The sequence below is a fragment of the Cynocephalus volans genome, chromosome 11 (genome assembly GCF_027409185.1).
Source record: "Cynocephalus volans isolate mCynVol1 chromosome 11, mCynVol1.pri, whole genome shotgun sequence".
Lineage (NCBI taxonomy): Eukaryota > Metazoa > Chordata > Mammalia > Dermoptera > Cynocephalidae > Cynocephalus > Cynocephalus volans.
Window position 1 is genome coordinate 28,878,012 of NC_084470.1, and position 26,993 is coordinate 28,905,004.

The window sequence follows — 26,993 nt, forward strand, 5'->3', positions numbered from 1 at the left end:
CTGTAGACACAGACATGGGGTAATACAAGGGAAAAAAGTAAGTGGCCCTTTCCAGAAATCTAATTTTCTCCTCTCTTTTTGAAAAGGAAAAGGGAATGAGATATATCTTACTATGATTCTGAAAATGTTAAAAGGCAAAGTAGAATTTGTTTCTTGATCAATTTATTCTCATTTTCATTACAATATTAGACTATAAATTTACATTAGTCCTTCTGCAAGAATTCAGGAATCTTACCAGCTGAAGACAGAGACGGTGACCATAAGCTGCTGAATAATGAACTGCATTGTATCCTTGCTTGTCCCTGATCCCTGGATTCGCATCATTTCTTAATAAGTATTCCAGGCACCTGTATACAGTAACAACATACTGAAAACTCTACATCCTGCATTTTAACCAATTTATAAAACTAATAAAACAAATAAAAACAAATTTAAAACTTACGATTTTTCTTATACTTGAGTAATATAAAAATCATACATATACCTATACTACAAAAACCTGTCATTTAATGACACTGACTAAAGTATCACGAATAAAAATGAAATGTTCATAAGAGAATCTTGATTCAAAGTGGACACCTTCAAAGTCTGTCAGAAAGCTTACCATATGTGAAGGCTCTTTTTTACATAGTCACTACCTATATAGCAACATCTATTCCACTCAATGTTTGACAGGATTAAACTTTCAGTGGGTAGTGAGCATACAATGTTGGCAACATTACTGCTTACCTATCTAGAAGAAAGATGAGTATAATTCTCACCAAGAAAGGATATAAACTGCCCCCCCACCCCCCTCAAGAAACTAAGGTCAGAATTCAGTGATCTTGAATTAGAGGACTGAGAGGTGCATAAACAGAGTAGAAGTGGTTTAGAGGTAACAAGAAAGGCCTACCCATAAGAGATACTTCATTTCACTTCTGTGCAATTAACATACAAGGAAAAACAATCTGAAAAACACTATAAAGTTCACAATCTATTATAATTTTAGCAAACTGTTAATGTAGCAAAAAAAAAAAAAAAAAAAATGTACTGGATTAGAAGTTCAAAGATTTGCCTCTAGAGTTAGTGTGGTACCAGTGAACTTGGGCAAATTATTTTGCCTTTTATGGTGAAATGACCTCTGTTTATTCATTTGATAGGTGGGGTGGGGATAGCAACTAAATAATCCAAAAATCCATTGAAATTCCAAGTCTATATAACTCAGTAAGAATTTGTGTAGTATCCCAACGTCTACCTAAATATTAATTATACTACTAGGTGAAAAAATTCTTCAATCAAATACTCCCTGTTAAAAATTCCAGTTTCCAAAATCATATTGAAATTATATAAAAACAAATAAAAAGGAACTTAAAACAATGTTATTGATCTTTCAGTAACTCTATCATCTATATACAAAGGCCATTCTTTCCATGATAACCCTTTTTCTTTAGTGTAGTGCTGAATTGCTTAAAATCCTTTACATCTCTTAGGATTAATTTTAGAATCTTTATTATAACATCTTCAATGGTGCAAATGCTCATCCTTTTAAGTGGGATTAAAAAAATTTTTTTTTATTGAATCATAATTGATCATACATATTTTTTGGGTTCAATGTTGACAGATGTTGATCAAATCAGTACTACTAGCAAATATATTGTTACAAATCGTACTTATTCTTTATGCCCCTTGTCCAATCTCTCGCCATCACCCTCTCCTTCTCCCCTCCCACTGCTGACAATCCTAGATTTCTTCTCTCCTTCTGAAAGAGGAATGGTTACTCTGTTGATTTGTTGCCTAGATGATCTGTCCAATGCTGAGAGGTGTGTTCAGATCCCCCAATATTATAGTAGAGCAGATGCTTCTTCTGTCACTCTGGAATGGGCTTTGTGGACAGAAACATCCTCTTCTTTTCTTTGATCTCTGCTGGTGACTCTCCTTGTGTTAATGCACTCCAGCGGCTGGCAGACATCTGCATGGTGGTTGTGGCATCCAGCTACTTTTGCAGCAGCTGTGGTAGTGTGGTGGGCCACCCACATGGAGGTGATGTTTTGGCACTCTTTACCTAGTTGCTGGTGGCTCCTGGCTCCATACCTCAGGGCCATGGGTGGGCCCCACGGTGCCGGTGGTGTGGTTGGTGGCAGGAGGAGGGTCTGGTCCCCAGTTTCATACCTCAGGATCCTGGGTGGGCCCTGTGGCATTGTTGTTGTGCCTGGTTGTGGGCAGAGGGTCCAGTCCTCAGCTCTATACCTCAGGACCCCAGGCGGGCCCCAATGGGTACTCTTTTTTCTTTCAGTTCTACGTTGGATTATGCGCTATTCCCACCACTTAAACTCTGCACTGGAACTAATTTGTTGTCCTTTGCTTACTTCTAAAATGGGGGAATTTCCTGTGGGGACCAGTGGTTGAGCTAAATTGCTACTTTGCTGCTGATTCCCAGGGGAAGGCTTTTTGTGCAGCTCACGTTTTAATGGTTGACTTCTACACTTCCAGATTTAGTGAAATCCACCGTACCTGGGTTGTGCAGAAATACTGGTCTGGGTCTGAGTCTTTTCATCAAACTGTACCCATGCAATTCTATATTCCTGACCAATCTCCTCTGAGTTGTCTTATGCCTATTGAGGGGCAGATCAGCTTTCCTTGCCATGCCCCAGTACTCCCCTAGAGGGCCCATCTCCCCCACAGCCCGTGCTGCAAACACTTCCCATGGGATGGGCCATGCTCCGGTCCCTTGCAATGACTCACCGGCCTCTGAGTAGCTTCTTTTTTTCATGTTGTGGCTCCCTCAGTACTATGTGGGTCCATGGGAACCCTATTAGTGGTAATGCTGGCCTGGAGCCACCAAGGCCCTCTTCTCCTCTCCCGCCTCCAAGCAACTTCATCCAAAGGGCACAGCTGCGGCTTTTGCTGGCTTCTGGCTCCGTGTGCTCAGCAGCTCCAGCCTGAAAACAGTCAGCATTCAAAACGGTGGGAGCGGTTTTTAATTTCTCTCATTGTGGCTTCTTCCACCTTCATAAACTCCGTAGGTTTTGCTTCCTCTTCCCTTGAGTTCTGGCAGGCCCAGTTTGGCTGTTGTTGCTTTTTAATAGTTGCAAATTAGTTGATTTGTGGGAGACAGTGACACTGGGGACTGTCTATCCCACCATCCTGACAAGATGTGGGATTCTGATATTTACATACAGCTAAAATTCTTGGAGTCAAACTTAATGAATAAAGATTAAACTAGGTTTTACCATGATAAAAAAGAAAATAAAACAAAACCCAAATCTGGCTCTAAAGTTAACAAGACTACTGTTTTTTTGGAGTTTCATAAACTGGCTCTGAGGGCACTTCAGGAACAGGAAGGGTTTCAGGCAGCCATGTTTGTACATAGCCTTCTTCGGTGCCCAATTCAGAGGACAGTGCTCACTGGGATGTAAAAAAGGCCTGCAGTTCTGTGGGGCAGTGTAATTACTTTAGAGGCACAAACAATTCCCCAAGGGCATTTAAAAAAATCTTTATTCCAGTTTTCTAGATGTGAATAAGAAAACAGAAATGGTTCTCACTGAGACCTCAGCACAAGATAGATTCTATCAGTAGAACAAAATATTTTAAGACAATTCACTAATACATGAGTACTGAAGAAAAGATTTATTTAAGGAAAGCAAAGCAAGTAGGTTAAGTTCATGTTTACTCCCAAAAGTAGGAGAGTATGTCCCAACACATTATTTACAGTGACTACTTTCAAGTTTACAGCACTAAATGGTTTGAAATAATGTGTTATATACATGAAGCACTTCTTATCAAATTACGCTATTTAATTTTTTTACATTCACATTATTCAGATACTTGGGTTCATGTAACAAAGAAAGCTGATTTATAATAAAATTCCTTTTATTGGCATGCCTTTTAGACTTTGCTGAGTAATACGAATTTCATAATTACTTTGTGAGATAGGCTAGGTAAGTATTATCTTTAACAAATGAAAAAAAATTCTAATGTTCAGGAAAGTTAAATAACTTGTCCTAAATCCTCTGGCTAGAATATGGCAAAGCCAAGAACAAGACCTCAGACCTTCTACTCTTCTTTTATTGCTCCTTCTATGCTATGCAAAGCTTCAGCACAGTAGTTAATGAGTTACAGTGATAATTTATCCTGGATGCTTATGAAATAGGGAGCCACAAAACTGCTTGATCTTGAAAATGTGAACCTCAATTTTAATCTGCAAATAATGGGGGAAAGGGAAGAGTCCACCTATTCTGACCTTTTTATTCACTGTACATTAATACATGATCATTTTATAAAACCATGACAATTAAGAAATGAAGATTCTCTATTATCTCTTTCCATACCCCGAAATAAAAATATATGCAAAATCTAGAAGAGTACTTATGGCTACATAATAAACTATTCTTAACTGTTATTTTTTCTTTGTTTAATATGTTAGATGAATTTAAGTATCTTCGTTCCAACTAAGTATAATTAAAAGTTAAATCAGAGTGCATTTCAAACTATTTAAATTTTTCCTACTCTTCTTCTATCACTCATGTTATCCCGACCACTCAGTTTTGATGTTCACACTGATTCAAGTCCACGTGTCCCATGGCTGGTCAGAACCCTCCATGTGAGGACCACTCAGCCCAGAAGAAGAGATGTGGCATTGTTACTCCCAGAGGCCCTCCTTCTCTATTCTTCACATCATGGAGTATGACAGTGTCTGTTCTTACCAAATAAATACATAAAATAAATAAATAAATTTATATGTAAAGCATAGTTAAAAATACAGCTAACCCTTTCAAGACTATAATGTGTCAGGTACTGTTTCAAGCAATTCAAATATCCTAAAACCGCTTAAACCTCACATGGCCATGAGTTGGTCAGACTATTATCTCCATTTCACAGAAGAAATAGGCATGGAGAGCTTAAGTAACTTGCCCAAGGTCCCATAGTAAGAGGCAGAGCCAGTATCAAACGCAGCGTTGTCTTACATACACATACAAAATGAGTTTAACAAGGTTGTTGAATATGACATACACAAAAATTATATATATTTTCTTTATGCCACCACAAACAAAAGGAAATTTAAAGACAGATTTATTTTGGCAATAAAAATATCAAATACATAGGAAAAAAAATCTAAGACTACAAAACCTCTACACAAAAAACTGCATGATTCCATGAAAACAGACAAAAAAACAAACAAACAAAACAATGCTATGAGAAGTCAAAATGTGATCCCATTTTACAAGACTGTTGCTATGGTATGAATGTTTGTCCGCCGCCCCCCCTCCATTCATATGTTGAATCCTAACCCCACGGTGATGATATTAGGAGGCGGGGCTTTTGAGAGGTGATTAAGTCATGAGGGCTCTGCCCAGGGAGAATAAGATTAGTGCCCTTATAAATAAGGCCCAAGGGAGCTCTTTCACCCTGTTCACCACGGAGCATATAGCAGAATATGTCACTCAATGAGAAAGCTGGTCCTCACCAGATACTTAATCTGCCAGCCCCTTGATCTTGGACTTCCTAGCCTCCAAGGGCTACGAAAAATAAATTTCTGTTGCTCATAAGCCACCCAGTTTATGGGATTTTGTTATAGTAGCCTGAACAGACTAAGACAGAAAATTGATACTAAGAATTGGGGGTGTTGCTCTAACAAATACCTTAAAATGTGGAAATGGCTTTGTGACTCGGTAATGACAGAGGCTAGAAGAGTTTTGAGGTGTATGCTAGATATCACGTTCCATAAAACATTTTCTAAAACTACATATCATTATATGATACAAAAAAGGCGATAGAAAGGCATATATCAGGCCTTTAACTTTGAGAGGAATGCAAGGGACATGAAATGATCTACATACAGATACAGAAATCAAAATGTGGTTATTCAGGAGAGTTGGCATGAGGAGGAATTTCTTCCTTATATATAATCAGAAAAAACAACCCCAACTTTCCCCTTCTTTTATGCACTCCACACAGAGGTAAGAGGGGGACATTCACCATCTTGCTCAAAGCTAGCCCTACTTCTCTTTAACTGGCAAAGAGAATCTTATTTATTAATATTTAACATGTTTAATAATGTTTCTTGTGATAGCAGCCATATGTTTGCTGGATTCACACATGATGTAAACTAAAGACATTTCAGAGGATGTGCTGAGTCATGACTGTCTACAGAGAATGCAGGCATCAGGATGACGGGGGTGATTAGTAGAATGAGTAAAATCAGTCAGGAAAGATTTTACATATTTTTCCAATATTTACTGAAAGTGAAGACAGGGAAGACATATGGCAGAGAAGAATTATAATTACTGTATGTCACTTCTGAAGAGCAGAAAACCAATGCCAGAGCATCAAAAACTCCGAAGTAAAAACAACTTTCCCCAGGGAGATCTACAGGCAAAAAAAACTATAATGCTGACAGGGGATTAGTAAAAAAATCATTAAAAAACAAACAAGCAAATGTACATTATTGAACATAATGAATTTGAAGCTATGAAAAATTTATTTCTTCTTTTAGAAAACATTTCACTCTTGCTTTGGCAGAAGTATGAATTAATTATGCCAGATTCTGTTATTATCCAACTTATTCCTGGGAATTAAATCCTTGAAATTTAGAAAAATAAGTCTCCAGAACAATTATTAAAATGATGTCTCTGGTACCCTACACAATGGTTACTGTGGCTTATACCTTTCAGGAGGTTCCCAAGAAAGAAGTAACTGAATCAATAAATGATGGCATTAGACAGAATCTCTGGGATTCTGATACTTAAAAAAGAGAGAAAATAGAGGCTCCAAGATAGACTGCTAGAGTCATTTATACACACAATCTCATTTAGTTTTCCTCACAACTCTAAGAAGTAGGTTTCATTTTAATTTTACAAATAAAGAAACATTGCTTAGCAATTACTTGCTCAGGCTTGAGCAGGTACAATATGGTCTTTCTCATCCCAAAGCTCATGTTCTTTCCACGACATCAAAAGCTGCTTAAATACTGAGAATTAAATGTTTAAATAATAAAAGTCACTAAGCTACTTGCTCAAAACAGTTTATATTAGGTGAGAAAACTAGTGATTTAGTTAACTGTAGTACTAGTTCACTTTTTTTTTTTCTTCACATTAATCTGTGCGTTCTTTTTTTTCCCCTTAATTTTATTTTGTCGATATACAATGTGGTAGATTATTGTGGCCCATTACCGAAACCCCCCTCCCTCCTCCCTCTCCCCCCTCCCACCCAACAATGTCCTTTCTGTTTGCTTGTCGTATCAACTTCAAGGAATTGTAGTTGTTATACTCTGGTTTCTCTTCAGATCGTATAAATCTTTCGCCTTTTACTAGTTCACTTCTATAGAAAAAAGAGATTGGCTGGAAATGAACCACAAATCCGAACACTATGGGTTGAATGCTATGTTATTCTTCTATTTTTTTTTTCGTAAGAATTCAGGTTTAATGCAATTGCCTAAAAGTAGGAGGACCATAGTGTAATCTGTGTGTGTGTGGGGGGGGGGGTAGGAGTAGGGTAGCCTCTCAGTGGAATTTAGATCATGTTGAGCTGTAACCAGTATTCAGTCTGTGGGAGTAGTGGTAAAGTACTACAGATGATGGTAAAAGTTACTTCAGGTATAACCTATTTTAAGATAATCTATAAATTCTCAAATTACAAAATTGATAAGTTAGAAGATAATCTATTTATCCAAGTTTATCAAAATATTTTCTTTTCTCTTTTTTGGTAGCTGGCCAGTACAGGGATTGAACCCTGGATGTTAGTGTTTTACCAAAGTATTTTCTGATTTACGGTTTTTATCACAGATTTTCTTTAAATAGCTACTATCCAAAAACATACTTTAAATAATATGACTTCTCCCAAGATCTATCTACACTTAACTTTTCTGGTATGTGTAAAATTGTATCAAGTGACATACTCCTTCAAATAGAAAGTACATTTTACTAGTGCCTTCAAGAATAGAATTTTAGCCACAAATCCAACATAATAAAATGTTGTTTGTAGAAATGGCTTTGAAATTAGTTAGAGAATTTATACTAAATTAACATTTGTGAATAACATCTTTGAATTATGCTTTTTATTTTGAGGGTAAAAAGTCAATATTAAAAAACAAAGAAATAATTCTGTTAAATGCAACTTCTTTAAAGCATATTTTATAACATCTTTCCCCCGAAACCATTATTTATTTTTCCCAATGGTATGTTTTCTCTTCAATGACCCAGACACATGGGGAATACCAGACACTGAAGACCTCTTTTCTGTTTTCAATGAGTTTTTTTCCAAAAAGAAAAAAATATGGGGCAGGCCAGTTAGCTCAGTTGGTTAGAGCACAGCCTTATAACACCAAGGTCACAGTTCAGATCACCATACCAACCGGACGCAAAAAAAAAAAAAAAAAAAAAAAAAAATTGAAATTACTAGAAATGGGTCTGATAACTTTAGGTGAATATAGTTACAAAACAGTCTATCAATCACTCATGCTTTGTTATTATTCATTCTTAGCCAACATTTACTTACTGTCAATTAACTTACTTATTTCAGCAACATGTAGTACCTATTATGTGCCAGATTCTGCCAGTTCAATTACTACCTTTTTGGATACCAATTTACAAGGATTCCTTTCAAATTTAAATTCTCTACCTCTGAAGAACACTCGTATATCAATCTCTACCCAATCTTCTGATGACGTTATTCATGTATTTCTCCTCCCTCCCTTTTCCCATGATATACTCAAGCCTCTGAGAAGTCAGATGGAAAAAACATGGAAATGATATTAAGATATTCTTTTGACAGGGAGGATGAGAAGGGACTTTTAGCTTTCTTCCACCAGGTCAGTCAGTAAGGCAGGTTGCTGAGAAGAGGTAGCAATAATTATGGCTTATGAATAATTATGAAACTAATTTATTTCCCACACTAGAGACTCAGGTAAAGATAATCAACAACAAAAAACACAAAAAGGAAATATAAATCTACAATAAAAATAGCCATTCATATGGGAGATGTCAGTTTATAAAAACAATAATCCTTCACTCTGATCCATATGGTACTTACTTGCCATCTGTGTCGGATGTAGCTGCATAGTGCAGGGGTGTGCAACCTCTTTCATCAAGGTCATTCACACTTGCTCCTGATCCCACAAGAGCAAACAGGCACTGGTAATTGCAGTTGGCAGCAGCATAGTGCAGTGGAGATCTTTTGTGCCCAAGTTAATATAAGAAAGATAAAAGCCAGGGACATATACTAGTAAACAAGAACACAGTTGACTCTTACTCCACCCAGTTACAAATACTGTATTTACAGTAAGCCCTAGATTGACTTCTGCCATATACTAAGTCTTTTGGAGAGCTGTACATAAAGCTAGAAAAAGAAAGTAAGCTGTCAGAGAACCATTAAGTATATGAAATAAGACTGAAATGCAGTTAAATTACTTCATGGTCCCCAGACAGTAGCAATCCTAGTCCCTTGAGTGAAATAAAAACCTTCATATTCTGCTCAGAAACTTGAAAACTTTCATTTTAACAAAGCTTCACCTATACCAATAAAAATGTTCCACATACAGAGGTAGTAGCCTCTGTTCATGTCTCGGCAGAGGAGTAAGAAGAGAAAAATAGAAGTATTAAAAAGAATGCTCAGTCATATCAACTGCATGGTAGAGCTGAACAGTAATATCAGATTCTCAAGCAATAAATGCAAGACTATTCACTGTTTAGAAGAGCTAGAGCACTGTTTTAATTTCTAAAGACAATACTTGTAGCTGATTTTCTCTTTGGTTACTGAAGTGAAACAGAATGTTACTGAATTTAGGAGTACCTGTTTTTGGATTACAAAACTGATATTTCCATGACTTCATTTTAAAAAAAGAAGAAACAGAAAAGGGATCATAAATTTTAGTCTAGAGTCTTCAAAGTATAAATTTTTTTCTAAAACATTTACCTAGTGAAATGACAGTAAAACATTACTTTGCCTTACTGGACAATACTATAAAGATATTTTTTAGGGCCGGGCCGTGGCTCACTCGGGAGAGTGCGGTGCTGATAACACCAAGGCCCCGGGTTCGGATCCCTTATACGGATGGCCGGTTCGCTCACTGGCTGAGCGTGGTGCTGACAACACCAAGTCAAGGGTTAAGATCCCCTTACCGGTCATCTTTAAAAAAAAAAAAAAAAAAAAAATATTTTTTAAAAATGCAATCAGCCCTGAATTACTTTTAAGCCTCTAAACTCAATATGCTTCAGAAGCCCTCTCTGTTATTTGTAGTACAGAATGCCTAAAGTGCTACAAACTAATATAAACTGACTTAAAGTATAATTGTAAAAGCAAATCAGCTATACAAATATTGCATTCTAAAGCCAAACAAAGTGATTTTTGATTTTGTGGGTCATTAGTTCCTTCCATTAGCAAGCTTATGAGAAGAGTCTGTTCCTCAAAGTTATGTGGTCAAATAGTAGTTTTTTCTGTTCTTCTATTCACCATTGATTTTCTACCATACATAACTCTTTTTACTTCTCTGCACCGATACAATTACATGCACTGACATACATTCACACATTTCCTTCTGACACACACCATTCCTTGCCATACACTTTGATATGTACAATTTTCAGACTGTTGACACACACAATTCACTTATATCACCCACTCCATCTTTCAAACTAATTTAAACTGCCCTCAATTTTTTCCTGTATGGTTCTAATGCGCTGTGTCAATTCCTACTCGAAGCAATTTATTAGATAATGATAGCTTTAAATACTGCTACAGAAATGCTAGTAAAAACGAAGCCTGGGGCTGAGCAGTGAGAGAGAGCATTTGGCTGAATGACTACAAAGAGACTGCCATTTCATAGCTGCCTTCCTGCTGATTTTACTTGGTGAGATGTGTGGATGTGTGTGTGTGTGAGATTTATATGTAAGAGGAGAAAGAAAAATTACACATACAAATATGTAACTTATTTCTTCCCTCTTCCTAATGCTCTGTAACCAGATATGGGCTATAGAATCTCTCACATAGGAATAACTTGGGGAAAGAAAGAACTATATTACCATGTTCTAGCTAGTTTAAGTTTCTTGAAGGAACATATGTCCCGTGGTGTTTTACATTTCCATCACCATAATTATGAGAAGGGGAGAAGTGACATCAAGAAGTATAGAGATAGTCATAAGGGTAAGACTGTGGCTGGAAGTCTGGAGCTGTGGCAGGGACCCAAGTGGTGAACGTGGATGAGAATGAATGTTTAGAAGTTACTGACTTTCGTTGGGATTCTCAGTGAATCATGATCAAAAAGCAAAAGATGCTGAATTGTTCAGTTAATTTTCAGAAGCCAGTAAGGTCAAACAAGTCTTTAAGTAAATGAAATCAAATTAACTATAGAAGAACTGTATTATATCCTACCTCCCAAATTTGTCCTTTTTGTTGAAGTCTGCACCAGTATTTAGCAGAAGGTTTAGACACTCCAAATTCCTATTTTGGGAAAATACAGTTAGAAAATTTAATTGTCAAAGTGATTTTATAGTGAAATTGGTATAGCTTTAAATAAGCATAAAAACATGTTTTTATTTTTATTTTTTTTTATTTTTATTTTTTGTCTTTTTCGTGACCAGCACTCAGCCAGTGAGCGCACTGGCCATTCCTATATGGGATCCGAACCCGCGGCGGGAGAGTCGCCGCGCTCCTAGCGCAGCACTCTACCAAGTGCGCCACGGGCTCGGCCCTAAAAACATGTTTTTAAATGAGGATAAATGTAAATAAAATGTTGTGGTTTACATTTTATGAAGAAGAAAACATTAAAATCCATCTTATCTAGAATTTAAAAGTGGTATGTAGATATTGGCACACTGATAGGAAATACAAATGAATCATGCTGTCACTATTTAAAAGGAAGATCACATTCATAAAAGAGACCTTGAGACATTTTTAGGAAACAACATGCTTATAACTGAATGGTTTAAATTTAAGTAGTTTTTAATACTAAATTAAAATGGGTTAAAAAATCAAACCAACCTGAAAACACAGATAATGTCCCAAGTCAGCTTTCCCTTATCTTCTATACTATGACTGTTTACTTAGATGTATCTTTAGTTAAAATTGGAGGAGAATGCATTACATACAGGGGTATTTCTGTAATTTAACTTTTATAAAGCTGAACAGCAACTTACTACATTACAATGAAAATTGTAATTGCCAACCGATAGGACAATCAAGTCTGTTGTCCCTCTCTTTGTAGGCAAGTTACATGGAAGTTAGGTTTGAGCTGGAAGGTTCTCTGGTGACCTTGGAAGAATAAGGGAGTGAGCCAGTCACATGATCACAATACATCTCTACAACTCAGACTGGCCTAGTGGCATTCTTGTTTCAGCACACTTGTCCTCTGAAATCATTGGGAATAAAGTTCTTGCATGTCCTTTTGATAAATCATGAATTAAATGGCTTATTACAGATCTAAATTATCAGAAGCGTAACATTAACTGCATACTTTCAGAGACCAAGAGTTTTAGTTAGTTTGTTGTTCATTTGAACCAGCTGCCTGGTTTTCCCTAGAAGTACTGTTTAAAACTCAGTCCAAAACCCTCTGATCTCAAATTTTCCTCTTCCTTATAAAGGCAAAAGGTAAACATAACATCAACATTTTTCCCCTGAAAATACAATATAAAAAAAAAAAAAAAAAAAAACCTACTTAAAAGAGTAGTAGGTATTATCGAGAACATTCGCAATATTTTGATGTTCTTATTTAAGAATATATATTCCTTATTTTAAGAAATCACTTTATTAATTTTTTCATTTATCCAGGAATTATTTTCTCTTATAAGAAAGCAATACTTCCTTTTGTAGGTTTATTCTTTCTCTCCCACTTACAACCTATGACTTAGGTGGAAAACAATAAAGCAATTTCTGTACCCCAGACTCTCTTTTCTTAAACCATTCCTATTATGTTTAGTTTTCTGTTTTGTGGTAGCCCAGAATTAATAAAGAGGAACAAAGATAAGAGAAAAACTGCCATGCCAACTCCCTTTTTCTTAAAGAAATAAAAATAGTATTAACATACCCTCCAGCTGCAGCTGCATGTAGACAGGTCCTGCCAAAATCATCTGGGGTATCTATATCAAATCCTACAAGAACAAATACATCGTTATCTACTATATATTATAGTTGTATTACTTTAAAGTATTATGTCAAGAAATGGCAAGAATTACATACTCCCTCTAATCCCAAACAAAACTATGAGTTCTGAGTAGGTACAAAATGACTGAAGAGAAAATATATTAATACTGTACAATATTACGAAAGAGTTATCACAAATGGATTGGGGGTTTTAGGACAAATGCTACAGTGCTTGTTTACAAGGCCACAGGACACAATGAAATATTATTCTGCAACAAAAATAAAGTTCTGATAACGATACATGGATGACCCTTGAGAACATTTCGCTAAATGAAAGCCAGTCATTAAAGACCACGTGTCAGATGATTTCTATTTATATGAACTGTTTGAACTGTATACTTTAAATGGATGAACTGTATGGTATGCAAATTATATCTTAATAAAACTGTTAAAAAAAAAGAGCCATAGGTGCTTTGTTACCTGTGGATTATTACTAACAATGAGAAGAGATTTTAACATTCCCTTTCATGGAAAATGGGTATATAAGTATTTGTGGATATGCACATACTTGAATTCAAAACAGAATTAACTTACTTAAAAAATATCACTAAGAAAAACTCTGAAGTGTCTGTCTTATTCTATAATGTTAATTTTCACTGAAACTTGCTCATAATTCTTTCAGTAAACACAAGTATTAATATGCAAAAGTAATTCTATGCATTTAATAAGGATCACAGTTTTGTAGTAAAATTTATGGAAAGCCACTGGTCCTGTTTTGTTTCAAACCAACTATGATTACAGCATTTTAATCTAGTTATTAGATACGGTAAATAATTTCATAAACCTAAACGATATTGTAGAAAGGCTCTCTCTCAGCTCTTAAAATGGAAGCCAAGACCAATAAGACATGCAAATGAAGATACTTTACTTCCAGACATAAAGGGACAATCCAAAAAGACTAACATCCAATGAATACTCATAGAAACTTCTCTAGAAATACTCTACCCCCCACTTCCAAACTCACAGATGAAAGGAAATCACTAGAAAAATGAAACATTTCCCAGACTTGAAGAGAAAATTGCATCTTAAAATTAAAGAATCAAACATCTTCTAAGAGGGGTGAATAAATGATCCATACTTGGACCCATCTATATGTAATTTTGGAAAAGCAGGATAAAGAGATCACCTTAAAATTTTGGAGGGTTTAGGAAGACAAAGAAAAACTGGTCTATGAAGGTTCCACTTACCTGAAGAAAGAAGTTTTCTGCAGCAATCTGAAAAACCGCTTAAGGCTGCCAAGTGGAGGGGAAACATGCCGTGTATGCCGCGCCTAAAGTGATAGGACAGTACCTTCATTACAATACAAGAAAAATACAATCATTTAAATAAATTACAAAGAAACTTCTTAAGTAAAATATAACTAGATGAGTCAAAATCTCAAACACTTTGGAGAACAATCTGGCCAAAGGCTAAAGATGGGCATAACTTATTGCCCAGCTATTTTTCTCCAAGAGTAGGGTTTTTCAATCTCAGCATTATTGTCACTATAGACTTTGATGCAGGGGTGCTGTGCTGTGCATATAGGATATACAGCAGCCATATTGCTGGGCTCTACCCACTAGATGCCAAGGACACCTTCCTCCCCAAATTGTGACAACTAACATCATCTTTGGACATTTGCTTAGGGAGTAAAATTTATTCCAATGTTGTCCTGTCACTGAAAACCATTCCCATAAGGCAGCGTGTTCAAGGATGTTCACTACAGTAATACTGTCACAGTGAAAAATTGGAAGCAATTTATATCTGTAAATCAGAATGAGTAAATGGTGAAATATTTATACAATAACTAAATTCTATAAAAGAAATCAGCTAGAGCTACTTGTAGAGATGTGAAAAAGGTCCAAATTTATATCTACACAGCTAACTCAACAAGTTAATGTAAAAAAAAATTTTTTAAGTTGCAAAAAAGATATATACAGTAGCATACTATTTACAGACAGTATAAAAGATTTAAAATTAGTTAACGAAGTATATAAAAACATACATAGGAATGATAAGTATCAATTTAAGTAGGGTGTTTATTTTTGAAGCGAATATAGAGGAGAACCCATCTTTCAAACAAAATTTTACATGGAAACTTTAATACATAAAATAAGTAAAAGCAAACTATTTTGACCAAAGTGTGTGAGTGTGTGTGTGTGTGGGGGGGGTGTGTGTGTGGGGGTGTGTGGGGGTGGCAAGGGATCCTTTGTAGCAACAACCAAGGAGTTTCCCCGTGCTCTGCACAGCACAGTCTGAAAAGTATTATCTATAGATAGTACTGGTTGAAAAAGAAAAGCATTTGGCATGTACAACTTTTCTGGGTCTTTTAAGTACCTCTAGATTAAAAATAAAGAGATTACAAAAACTAAAAGCTTTGATCAGAACTGCATTATAACTCATAATTGAGAAAGAACTAGGACAAAATGTATATAAAAATACTCTACACTGGTTTATCAAATAAAATTGTATTTAAAAATTCTTGTATTCTTATAAAATTGTATTTAAACACACCATCAATATAAAAAGTTAAGGAAAAAGTTCAAGTAATTTGTACAGTATTGAGAACAAAATCCACATTTCTACCTGAAATATCTAGAAAATTACAGATCACATCCTTTTGTGCTTCCCTGCGACAGCTATCAACACCTCAGTAAGTACTACTTACTTTGCAGTGTCAGCACCACTTGTAATAAGAGTGTTGATTAGCAGTTCATGGCCGTACCGTGCTGCTATGTGCAAAGGAGTGTTTCCATTCTTATCTTCACAGTCAATTATAGCTCCTGCAATAAAGGATGTACTGTCAGACACTAAACTGTATACAGAGCAAGTCAAACCCATTACATGGAGAGTGGTATCAAATGCTGTTCAAGCACAAACTAATGGATATAGAAATTCTAAATAAATTTCATCTATAGCACATTTATTGGAACAGGCACTGGGATTTACAAATTTTATACTTAAAGCAGTTTTGTAAATTGAGCATGAGATTTTAACAGATTTTAAACTGACCAAAGGGTTCTGGGGTCCAATAAGTTTGGAAACCACTGTATTAAAACAAAACCAAACAAATTTCTTCAGAGCAAGACTTTTCAGAGCTTTAATAAGCATACTTTGTGTCATCAAGAAAACTGCATGCTCACATACTGCTCACAGTTATTGATATTCAATGCTGTACCCTACAGATAGGTACAATCATGTTTCAATAAATTACCCCCCCCGCACCCCCCCCCCGCAAAGACTGCATGCAGTGCTTCACAAACCTATTCCTACTTTTCCCCAGTAATACCATAACACCTATTATCCTGAGGACTACTAATAAAAAGTTCCTTGGAACACGGCTTGGAAAACAATTATTGGAAGTAATACACCTGAAAGTTCTTATTTAAAAGTTTAGCTTGCCTAGTACTAACTCAAATACAGAAGAATGCAAGTTCAGAAAATAACTTAAAATCCTAAAAAATTCAAAATATTCGAAAGGGGAAAATGATAAATGCAACAAAGTATATATACACTAATATATACTACAATTTGTGGCAGAGAGGCAGTTTTCTATTTAGCAGTACTGGAAAAAAGAATCAACATTAACTGCTAAAGAAATAATATTTAATTCAGGGGAAACAAAAATAAAAAACAAAATTATGAAAGATACATACACATGGCATTTTACACCTAGTATTTGAATTTCATGAGATCTGAAATCATATATTAAAAATATATAGACTACTATAACAATTCCTCAATACCATTTAAGAAAAAAAACCAAACAGAAATACTTTTTACCACTCTGGATAATGGTTTGTGATCTGGAGAATCTACCATGGAGGGCAGTCATGTGCAGTGGGGTTTTACCATCTTTACTCTGAAATTTAAAAAAAAAAAAGTTTTCAATTACTATTATATCCACAATATGCAATCCTTTGTTTTACTTTTATCTTGAATATCCTTTGTATAACTACTCCTGAAGCCCTGAGTTTAACTGAGGACTATGGAGGTAAAACCAGCTGTTCAAAATTATAAACTAATTTTTTTAGCATGTGTATCATAATGCACAAATACACAAAAATTCCACATCCATAGTTTATAAAAAGCTCTGTGTGGTATGTAATGATCTTAATATTCTTATTTCTCAGGTGGGGAAACTGAAGCAAAAGAATATTAAATGATTCAACCAAGGTCACATAATCATGTGTGGTATACTAAGGATGTGTGTCCTGAATTTCAGACTCAATTTCACGTTGTTCCAATGCTTTCGTTCTAAAAATTCTCAAATCCTTCCTTGACCAAGGAAACTGAATATGAGAATAAACTTCAGCCACTAATTCATTTAAAAACTGTATATATTAATTTTTTTACAATTATTTGTAATAAATAGTTATGTGCTCAAATCACTTAAAATAATAAACCAGACTGTCTCTACATGTTTATATTTCATGTAGAAATTCTAAAGGAGTTCCAAATACGAGAAAACAACCTGAGTTAGGTGATATCTTTTCTTCCATTAAATTTTTTGGATAATCAAAACATACACATGACCAAAACAAGAAAAAAACTGTTCTGGAGTTCCTAATTCCACATCAATATTCAGTCTGCCTTCTGTGTCTGCACTGCAACTGAAATGTGACAAGTGTCCTAAGTTTATACCAACACAGTCCAGTGTAGATCTCAGGTCATTATAATAATGAAGTATTAGAGCAACATAATAAATACCTACCCTAGATATTTGATTCCATAATTTTATATGAATTTTTCAAACAAGCCATCCAATTGGCAAGTAATTTTAAAGAATTTCCAATCTTTTTGAGGCAGTGTGAGGAAAAGAGGGAAGGAGAGAGAGAGTATGCATGGGCTCTGGAGTCAGAACCACCTGAGCAAAAATCTAGATTCTAAATAAGTTACTTAACTTCTTTGATCTCTCACTTCCTCAAGTGAAGTTACACAGAGTGAATACAATAATCTTTGTAAAACATCCATATAACCCACCAGTGCTTGTTAAAAACATAAAGTACCATCTTTATTTGGTATTTCTTAGTGTGCCAGTTGTTATTCTTTCAACCAGAAAGAAACAAAAAACTCCACAAAAGCATTTTTAACAAAAGGATTCTAGTTTCATCTTTTCAAATATTCCCTATATGACATATCTTGATTTTTCATGTTTATTTTTTACCTATAGCCATTTTTCACAGACAAAAAACAAACCAAAACAAAAACTTGTAATAAAAATTTGAATTCATAAAATGATAAAATTTGGAAGATATAACTATTGTTAACATTTATATACATAGTAAGTAAGCACTATGTTTCAGGCACAGTTTTATTTTTTTATTTTTATTAAAACATACTTGACGAATTCAAATCCCCATATCGGCCACCTGCCAAAAAAAACCCCCAACAAACAAACAAAAAAACCATACTTGATTATACATATTTGTGGAGTACAGAGTTGACTGTCAATACCTTTGTACAATATGTGATGATCATATCAGGATAATTAGCATATTCATAATTACAAGACAATCGTGCTTTGGGTTCATTAACAAATTTCTCATTAACACTTCCCCTCCCCCCTTCCCACCTCAGTTCTGTTCTTTCCTTCCGAAAGTTTAATGTATTATTGTCATTGTTCTCTCTCTCTCTCTCTTTCCTAGCTCCCACTTATAAGGACATGCAGTATTTCTCTTTCTGTGTCTGGCTTATTTCACTTACAATTTTCTCCAAGCTTATCCATGTTGCTGCAAATGGCAGAATTTCATTCTGTTTTATGGATGAGTAGTATTTCACTGTGTATATATACCACATTTTACTTATCCAGTCATCCTTCAATGGACATTTAGGTTGGTTCCATAACTTGGCTATTGTAAACAGAGCTGCAATAAACATGGGAGTACAGGTATCCCTTCAACATGATGATTTCCACTCCTTTAGGTATATACCCAGTAGTGGGATTGCTGGATCGTATGAGTTCTATCTGTAGTTGTTGGATAAACCTCCATACTGTTTTCCATAATGACTGTACTAATTTACAGTCCCACCAACAGTGTAGAAGGGTTCCCTTTTCTCCACATTCTCGCCAGCATTTGTTATTCTGTCTTTTTGATAATAGCCAGTCTAACTGAGGTGAGGTGATATCTCAAAGCGGTTTTGATTTGCATTCCCTGAAGATTAGTGATGTTGAGAATTTTTTCATGTACGTGTTGGCCATTTGTATGTCTTCCTTTGAGAAAGATGTACTCAGCTTCTTTGCCCACTTTCTAATTGGATTATTTGGTTATTTTAATTGTTGTTTGAGTTCCTTGTATATTCTGGATATTAACCCCTTGTCGAATGTATAGTCTGGAAATATTCTCTCTCATTCTGTAGGTTATCTTTTCACTCTGTTGTTTCCTTTGCTGTACAGAGCTTTTTAGTTTGATACAATCCCATTTATTTTTTCTTTTGTTGTCTGTGCTATGGGGGTCTTATTCATAAAGTTTTTGACCTCCTACATCCTGAAGTATTTCCCCTATGTTTTCTTCTAGGAGTTGTATAGTTTCAGGTCTTCTACTTAAGTCTTTAATCCATTTTGCTGATTTTGTTGATTTTGGTATACAGCGAGAGGTGTAGGTCTAGTTTCATTCTTCAGGCACGGGTTTAAAATACTTCATATATATTAGTCATTTAACAGTCACAACCCTATGAGGTAGATAACATTAATCCTGTTTTATAGATGAGGAAACTTAGGTCCTGTGGTTAAGTAATTTAACCAGGTCTCACAGCTAATAAGTGGTAGAGTCCTTTCTCATAAGCCTATCGGTGACACTAGAGCAACATTTTCACTTTCTAACATACTGATCACAAAATGTATTCTAAATATACAAAGACAAAAGAGATTCAGATTACTAACAGAATAATCTGCCTTAATACATGTTGGGGGGGGGAAAGACCACATTTACTTTTCTCTGAATTGAAGAAACAGCATAGAGATTTTTCTCTTAATTACCTCAAATCATTTTAGAATCAAATTAGAAGTTTTACACAAAAAACATAAAAAGACCTACAAAATTCTAAGAGTTGGTTTTACATGTGATCAACAGTAACCAAAAAACCACACGTCACAGTATTTTTTAAGATTTAAACTTTAAATCAAGTACTTGGTGTATTTTATTTAGCTGATCAAAATTTCTTAAAGAGCAAATACAAAGTGGGTGGGAAAAGATGTGTTAGAGAAGCAATCAATGTAGTAGGGCTCATAGTAAGCACACTTATAAAAACCAGACTTATAACTGCCTTTTAAACCCCATTCATTTTACCTCTACTACTTTTTAGGACACCAATTAAAAATTAGAAACAGAATTATTACAAACTTAAATTCACATTCCTATTTCAATTTTTGTGTAATTTCACAGCTGGAAGGGACTTTAGTCATAAACATGGGAACATGTGTAAATGGAACTTAGCAAGAAAATAAACTACTGCATATAAGTGGATGTCATACACATCTAGGTGAGATTAAGGAAACTTTCAAGAAATCTATTTCTAAATCAAACATCATAGGCTGGCTGTTGACTTCAAATCTAGTTAAACAAATCTTAACCCCTTCGTTAAAAAGTCTTCTTATTGTATGTATGAAATCCACCACTGAATTTTCTAAATCATTAAGAAGGTAACTTTGAATAGGACCACCAGTCTCAGCATTTTACTATAAGTGAGCCTCTCACGGGACTGATTCTCCTAAATTTCAAAAGAAAATACAGGTGTAAAAATAATCCCAGGTACTAGAGTCAAACTGTGTTAACACTGACATGAATCAAGTGACTCATTACTCATCATTTATATTAAATATTTATGCCTAAATGGCAATGTCTACAGTAGAAAGCCCAATCTTACTTACCCTTTAAAGACAGCACCATATAAAGTGAAAAATGTATAACAGCTAATCATATAGGAAAGTCTCCATTATTTTCATAATACTTAATATTTAACACACAAAGATGATTTTAATTACAGCTATTTTATCATAGAGACTGGTGTTAACAGAGACTGAAAAAATTTGGTTGTGATCTCTGCTTTTGAAATAACTTCAAAATTTTTATTATTGAAATCGCCTAATTTTCATTGAAAATCATTACTGGGCCTTTGAGGAAAAAAAAAATAACTAATTTTTCTCCCCACTAGAGTTTAGATACTTTTCTAAGCCCTGACTATCCAAACAGGAGGAATTCTTCAAATTAAAATAAGCATTTACCATTAATTAATTGCTTAAACTGTTTAAAAAAATGTTAGTAGGTGATTTGATTGAGAACTAAAAGCTTTAAACGCATATTCTTAAAAAGGACAGCTGAGCCCTAGGCATATCTTTATACCTCATGCCCTTCCATCCTTGGTTGTGATAGGTATAAATTTTGTCTCTTAGTTGGGAGAGCTCAGTTGAAAGCAATGATCTAATTATAGGTGAACTTGATGGTGCTACAGCTGTCAGACTGGGTCAGTGGCATCATTAAAGGCTTCATTGAAAAGAACGAACTCTTTCCCCAACTGTCTAAAAGACACTGGCTCATCATGTGCACAGAATGAACTGAAATCTCATGTGATTAAAACTTTCTGAAAACCACATTTTAAGCTTAAACATTTTTACTAATCCTAAATGGTTCAATTTTGTTTGTCCTTTTCTTCATACCACAAGATAACAGTTTGGCAAGTGCACAAAGGATGAATTTATGAATTAATACAGAAGCAACCAGGGAAAGTATCTCAGAAAATCTAAAACAATGATTACATACTATAAAATAGAGATGTGCAAAACCATGGTTGAATATGCTATCCCACAGAATTATAAAGTGAAAGTACATTTACTTTGACTCCACAATTTTCGCATACTTCTAAAATCCAAATGTTAACTCTTGAAAGTGATTGTGACCAAAAAACCGAAAAAACAACTGCTCCTTATGTGTAACACAATGATACTGTCTTTTTTCTAACATTGTGAAAAATTTCAAAACAGAAAAACTTCTAAAAAGAATTGTAGATTGCACAACCATATACATACCATCCAAATTCTACCATTAACATTCTACTGTATATCCTTTATCACATATACATGTACCCATCAATCCATCCATTTGATGCTTTTTAATCACAGTCATCATTACACACTTCTACACCCTTCAATAAGCATATCACTAACTAGCATTCAACATTTTTTAAGTTTTTTTCCTTCTGAGAGAAAAACTTACATGCAACAAAGAGTACAAATCTTAAATATACTACCTTATGAACTTTGACAAATGCTTATCTATGTAATTACAAAGCCCTGCCAAAATATAAAACATTACCATCACTCCATAAAGTTCCCTCCTGCCTCTTTCCCAGTTGATCCTGCCTCCCAGAGGTAACAATTGTTCTAATTTTTTTCAACTATAGATTCTGGAACCCCATATAAATGGAATTTCATCTATTCTAGAAACTTACATAAATGGAAACAGTGTATATACTGTTGTGTAAGGCTTTCCACTCAGCATAATATTTTTAAGATTTATCCATGTTCTTGAGTTTACCAGTAGTTCCTTTTTATTGCTGAATGGTATTCACTACTGATATTGTTTTAAACAGAGAACTTCTAAATACCTGAATTATAGACTCCGATTTTGTTTCATACCTTCATATTGACATCAGCCCCATTGCCAACTAGAAGCTCTAAACACAATGCTCCATGAGTTGATGCAGCAGCAAAGTGCAAAGGAGTAAATCCTTTTTCGTTCTTTTGATTTACAATAGCACCACAGTCAATAAGTTCATTCACTACAACATCTTGACCATTATAGCAGGCTACATGAAGAGGTGTATTTCCATAGGCATTTGGTTCATTCATCTATTAGAAGGAAAAAAAAGTGAATGTTAAAGTAGTCTTGCTAATTATCATTGTTGTGAGCTATTTAGCAACCTTATGGTTGCAATCAAATTATCAAAGTGAGAAACAGAGATGGATAAATACAACAGATGAGGCTTATAATTCTAAAGTTCTTTTCAAATAATGAACATTAATGACAAGCATTTTTATGTTAAATGAATTCTGTACATTCAGTAAATATAACTCATATGTACAATGTCTCCTTATGGCAAACCTAAATGGTTCCAAAACAGATATTTTAGGAAAATGAAAACTAAAATAGATTTTTACGTCTTCTAGGGAAGGGACTTACTATAGAATTAACTCTTAAGAATCATGAAAAACGAACACAAACTGAAGATTCTGATAACATGCATATTTTCAGCTTTTTCACTTTGCAATGACAAAAGATTAAAGTTAGTAATGAAGCAGAGACAAGGATTTTAAAAATGAATGGCATGTGCAATTTATTTGGTTAATTTTTGCTACAAACTTGGGCTCTAAATATTTTCCAGCTTCACTTATTGATATTTTATCAGAAAGGCAAAAGAATGTGAAATAATTCACCCATCTCAGGTTTCTTTTCCTTTTTGTTTCTAATAAATAAAATGGAGGAATACTTTAAAATATACTTTTGCTTACTTTTTGTACTTTTGTGACTTCCTTGTAGAAAAGAATTTGACCTTGCTCAAACACAGGTCTGGGCTTTGCCCTTGGCTTCAGGGAGGTAATCTATGAGAGGAGTGTCCTTGTTTAGGGTGGAAGGTGGCTACGCTGGACTTTAAGGCAGGGTATGCCACACTAATTGTCTTAGGGTATAGGCCAACCATGCCAAATATAACTCAACAATGTTGATTTAGGGTGGGGAAAACCAAAATGGATCACGAATATTGGTGGACTTGGAGACTGAAATCAACCACATAAAGCAATCAATCAATCAATCAATCAATCATGCCTATGTATGCAGCCCCAATAAAAACTCTGAAAACGAAGCTTAGGCTATACTTAGTTGGCAATACTGCATATTGTCACACACTGATGCTGAGAGAATAATGTTTCCCGACTCCTTAAGGAGGGGATAATGGAAACCTTCCCTTTAGAACACTCCTGGACTCTACCCCATGTGTCTCTTCCTTTGGCTCTTTTTAATTTGTACCTTTGTCCTGTAACAAACCGTAACTGTCAGTATAACAGCTTTTAGTGAGTTTTTTGAGTCCTTCTAGTGAATTATCAAAACTAAAAGTGGTTTTGGGAACCCCCTGCAAACCTGTAGTCAGTAAAAAGTGAGGCTAGCCTTGTGTGGACTCTGCCCTCAAACCTTCTTATATCTGGTCCCAACTTATTGGAACTTTAATTAACATTACCTTTTTTGAGATCACTGGTAACAGAAAATTGGAGGAAGGAAAAAGTAATACTTAACTTTAATCAAAGTACCTAGAGATTTCATCACCATAAGCTAGGAGAGAGACAAGGAATATAAGGGTATTTCAAAAAATTTATGGAAAGATTTATATTATATTTTAATTCTATTTTTCCATGAACTTTTTGAAGTACCCTCACAGATTCTCCTGCAGAAGAAACACCTACCTTGCCTACACCTTGATTTAGGACTTCTGTACTCTAGAACTTTGATTAAAATTCTGCTGTTTTAAGCCCCTCCCCGGCCCTGTGCCCCATTTCAGGTAATTTGTTATAGCATTTCTAGAAACTAAAAAAACCCCCACAAAATGAGGCCACATGTCACCAAAAGGCTCTAAGTCTGACCACTTATGTCTAAAGAGCACTCTGCCACCATTTCACAAATGTTATTTTACTGTCAATAAAATAAGTTTTAAAAACTGTATCAGAATAGACCTGAAACAGTAATCAGTAACAAGATTGCCTCATTCATCTTGATGGGGGTCTTTTGAGGCATTCTGTTATTCTTTTGAAACAGAGCTACAGGAACTGTTCAGTTGAAGTGAAACTTTTATCCCTTTCGCACTCTACAAGATCCTACAAAACGATGTGTTTGGATTTTTGCAACTTCTTTTCTACATTTCCAATAACTATTTGCTTGTTTTAGGCAGTGGTTCACATGGTCCTTAAATTAAGAGGCTATCTGGCTCTATAGCTCTGTCATGTATTTTTTTGTCCAACCCGGCTACCACCTACTATTTGTTAGTTTTTTGCAGCTGATCTAAACTGCCTCCGTCTAGCAAAGGCTTACCCCCTCTGTCCTAACTTGCTGTTTTGAAGAACCAGTCAATTTTTCAAAATCTGTATTTTAAAGAACCAGTGAGTTTGTCAGAACTATCTAAAAAAAGTAAATATACTAACAGTGGGAGTAAAGTACATGTGTTTAAAAGAAGGCCTGTGAAAGTTGCAGGTATTCTTAGATATCTCAATTCAGGAATCAAATATACCCAGATAAAGCAGCATCCCTTACTAAGCAAACAGAATTATATAATAAGGAACACTAACACTTGGTGGGCAAAAAGCTTCATTTTCCTACCTAGTTCTTGCCAATATCCTATTAATGTGAACTGCTACAGTCGCTTAGAGAATATTAGACTAACTAGCCAAATAAGACTAGCAATAACCTCCCCATCTAATCCAAGCGTGTCTGCTTGATCCCACAGCTAAAATGGAACTACAGGACCTGAATTGTGATAGAGAAGAAAAATTTCTGGCAATTAATCATTCACCTTTGGAATGTACTTTACCTCTTAACATACTTTGACTAATTTCATGTCTTGATCATAAATCAGTGCACTAGGTATTATATAAAGGACTATGAATATCTGGTTAAAAGAAATATTATTGCGTAAAATCATCTTTTAAACCTAAAATAACCTCTACCAACAGCATATTAACAAAAATGTAAAATGCTCCATTATTTTATACTGTTCCATCTATATACCTACATCAACTCCAAGATCTAGAAGGTACTTGACTACACCGATCATTCCACTAGAGGCTGCTGCATGAAGAGGTGTATAAGACTTCTTATCCTTGCATGTCACTTCAGCTCCATGCGCCACAAGTAGTTTCACTACTTCAATGTGACCTGAAAGTGTGTTTATGAAGAAAAATAAAGAGATGAGCATATGGAAACTATTAAATATAATCCTGAATATCTTTAAAGGTAAAAATAAATTAACTAGATAAAGTATGACAAGAACACTTTTCCACCAAAAAATAATTTGAGAGAGGATAGAAGGAAAATATAAGAATTCAGAATAATTTTGATAAATGTTGGTATAAATAACTAATAATTAAAAATAGTACATTTAATTGATTTTATCCAGCGGTAACCCTGCAATCTATAATCTTCCTTTCACCTAGATCTTTCCCCACTCTTCGACTGAACAGTTCCTGTAGCTCTGTTTCAACAGAATAACAGAATGCCTCAAAAGACCCCTGATCAAGATTGTTTTAATACATTCTTAAGTTCTGAAGTTAGTTTTTATATCTAATATAAGACATTGGTTTATATTTCTCTGCCATATTAAAGTTGTCTTCTACTCGCAAATCTGGAAGTGACGGGCTTGTTTCTTAAGAATGTTAGGGTTAGAACATGCAGATGAAAACTCATTTCTCCTTATTATTTCCAACAGATCTCCCTAGTCTAATTTAGTTTGCTACTTGCCCTCGTAACAATCAGGACAGGCTAGGTTATACTGTGCTGTACAATCAGCTCCAAATCTCAGTGGCTTAAGCAATTAACATGGTGGGGTGTGTGTCTGGCCAGTACAGGGATCCTAACCCTTGACCTTGGTGCTACCAACACCACATTCTAACCAACTGAGCTAACTGGCCAGCCCAACAATTAACATTTTTACTTCTCATTCACACTATAATAGGTTGGCAAGAAGACTCTGCCCAGTTACGCAGGGACCCAGGCTCATGCAGCTGACATCATCTTAAATGTGGCTAGTCATTGTGCCAGAGGGAGAACAGACTGCAGAGTTTCACATCATTAAATGCTCTGACCCAGAAGTGATTTTGCTTTCAATTCCCTAGCCAAAACCAGTCACAGGCTCCTCCCAACCACACA

The 26,993-nt window shown here is 35.1% G+C and overlaps 1 protein-coding gene across 5 annotated transcripts in view; it reads right to left on the bottom strand.

The window, feature by feature from the left end:
* The window catches only part of ANKRD28 (ankyrin repeat domain 28), a 184,417-nt gene that overhangs the window by 21,403 nt on the left and 136,021 nt on the right, over positions 1-26,993 (bottom strand). For 4 of the 5 annotated variants that reach the window (XM_063113784.1, XM_063113785.1, XM_063113787.1 and 1 more), the window contains 9 exons: positions 25,861-26,003; positions 22,724-22,936; positions 16,873-16,951; positions 15,758-15,872; positions 14,298-14,380; positions 12,995-13,058; positions 11,344-11,412; positions 9,007-9,147; positions 236-347 (listed from right to left, as the gene is read on the bottom strand). In XM_063113784.1, the coding sequence (XP_062969854.1) occupies positions 236-347; positions 9,007-9,147; positions 11,344-11,412; positions 12,995-13,058; positions 14,298-14,380; positions 15,758-15,872; positions 16,873-16,951; positions 22,724-22,936; positions 25,861-26,003 (1,019 nt within the window). Of the gene's footprint in view, positions 1-235; positions 348-9,006; positions 9,148-11,343; positions 11,413-12,994; positions 13,059-14,297; positions 14,381-15,753; positions 15,873-16,872; positions 16,952-22,723; positions 22,937-25,860; positions 26,004-26,993 lie in introns of those variants that run through there. The other variant, XM_063113788.1, reaches the window with a different exon arrangement.